Source organism: Emiliania huxleyi (assembly GCF_000372725.1).
Source record: "Emiliania huxleyi CCMP1516 unplaced genomic scaffold EMIHUscaffold_471, whole genome shotgun sequence".
Classification (NCBI taxonomy): Eukaryota; Haptophyta; order Isochrysidales; family Noelaerhabdaceae; genus Emiliania; species Emiliania huxleyi.
In genome coordinates, this window is record NW_005198461.1 from 56,850 (window position 1) to 59,017 (window position 2,168).

General features: G+C 63.1%; 1 protein-coding gene across 1 annotated transcript; it reads left to right on the forward strand.

Moving 5' to 3' along the window:
- Window positions 1-1,671: 1,671 nt before the first annotated feature.
- Window positions 1,672-2,108, forward strand: EMIHUDRAFT_245682 (hypothetical protein; the record flags this gene model as incomplete). The annotated part of the gene is made up of 3 exons (XM_005767961.1): window positions 1,672-1,743; window positions 1,917-2,016; window positions 2,095-2,108. 3 exons carry the CDS (start codon window positions 1,672-1,674, stop codon window positions 2,106-2,108), a joined length of 186 nt encoding a protein of 61 aa, XP_005768018.1.
- Window positions 2,109-2,168: the final 60 nt, after the last annotated feature.

Sequence of the window (2,168 nt, forward strand, 5' to 3'; positions counted from 1 at the left end):
TGCAGCGCGGCTGCAGCGACGGTTGGGGCGAGTTAGACCTCAGATGTCTGCTGCTGCTCCTGCTGAGCGAGGCGTACAAGTGGGGGACCGTGATGAGAGAACTCGAGCTGCTCCCGGTGGATCCTTGACACGGCATGGTCGTGGTTGAGGCTGCGAGACTTTTCGGGCGAGGCGACCTTGCTCCTGTCCATGGAGCTTGCGGACTTCACGCGCGCCGTATCAGAACGGAGCGAAGCAGACATGTAGGGCTACCATGCCATCGACCAATGGGAGTGCTGGGGCAAGAAGTTGATGCTCGCCAGGAAACTGCGGTGTCCATGATATAGGAAACAGCCACGGCCCCCATTACGAATCCGGGCTCCATACCCTTCCCGTCACCATCCCCCAGCGCGCCCTCGCCCTGATCCCGCTCCCCGCCCTCCCCCGGCGCGCGACCGCCCCCGCCAGCGCGTACTCAGCCAAGGGTGGGCGCGCCTGCGGTCGAGCCACCGAACAATTCGACGTGGCTCAGCTCCGCGCCGGCGGGCACGACCGAGTACATGATGTCGGCGGCGGTCACGCGACGAGGGAGAGCCAGTAGCGGGATCATGACAAGGCCGTACTGGTAAACGGCGACGGAAAGCGTACAAAGCAGGCCACCGCGGGCTCGGAGATAGGCGTGGAGGAGGGAGACCGACTCTTCTGAAGGCTCGTCAGCATGAGCACCGCCTCCACGGACTCGGCGGAGCAGGGAATCGATCCGGGTCTCAAGCACGTACGTCTTGATGTACGTGTCCATGAAGTAGCCAACGTGCCGCCCCATGGAGCGCGTGGCGAGGTAGATGGCGGAGAAGGTGAGGAGCACACCTGCATAAGGGCCCATCGCCGCGTAGTCCCGGAACGGCTCGGCAATCGCCGCCGCCCCGTGGTGGAACAAGGGGTACCCTCCACTGAGGAGGAGGAGGACGCGGACAGGGGTGTAGTCACAGAGTGCGCGAACCTGATAGCCGACACAGTAGACGAAGACGGCCATCCTGAGGAAGAAGAGGAGCTCAGGTCCCCCGTCACCGCTTGTCACCAGCTCAATCAGGGTGGTACCCAGCAGGCAGAGGAGGACTGCCCCAGCCCCGGCACGGTAGACCCGGCTAGTGAGAAGGGCTGCAAGACCGTCATAAGCGAGGCCCACGGCGATCGACCAGAGGAATAACGTGAACTCGATCGTAGTGTAGGCCCAGCCCATCAGAGAATCGAGGCCACTGGCCTCTGCTCCCGCCTGGGATCGCCCATTGCGACCGAGAGCTAAGAGAGACATCGCGAAAACCGCGAAAATAAGTTGCTGCCGATAACGGATAAGTTCGCCCAACGGCGGCGCGGCGTGCAATAATTGCAAATAGGAAACCGCGCCAGACCGGCGGCGCCGAAGTGGAACGGCGCCTCGCACGGCGGACACCAGCAATATTAATAATTGACTTGAGCCGCCATGGTAGGACGCCGCCCTGAATGATGACGGCAAAGCAACCCGAATAATACTAGCCATTGCTCCCTCAGTGTAAACGACTGTGAATACCGAACTCCCCCATTCACACCTAGTCACCGTGGCCCAACTGGGGTCAAGCCTGCACAAGAGAGAGGCACAGCGATCGCCGCCCCCCCGGCCGGGGACCCCTTGAGAGACCCACCGCACTGGTTTACATGGCTGAAGCGCAGCTGCCGCCGCCCAACTTCGCCGTGGTCTGGTCTGGTGTCTTCCGCTCCGCCTTCCCAGTCCAGAAGAACTTTGGCTTCCTGAAGCAGCGCGGCCTCCGCTCGGCGCGGCCGTGCCCCGCTGCCGCCTCTGTCCATAGCCTCTGCCCAGACCGCCTCCCCTGCCCAGACCGCCTCCGCCTCCGCCTCTACCCACTCTGCACCTGCCACTTCGTTAGCTCCGCTGCTCGCAGGTGGTGTACCTGTGCCCGGAGGAGTACCCAGAGACGCACCTCCGCTTCCTCGAGGCGGAGGGCATCGCGCTCCACCAGTTCGGGATGACGGGCAGCCGCTGTAGCGCCCACCGTAGCTTCCTTTACCTCGCCACGCCTCCTCCCCTTTGTGTGCTCTCACGTCTCGTTGGAGACACAGGCCTTTTGCTGTAGGGAACAAGGACCTGGACGAGATGCCAGAGGAGGTGACTAGCCCGAGATGTCTCGAGACAG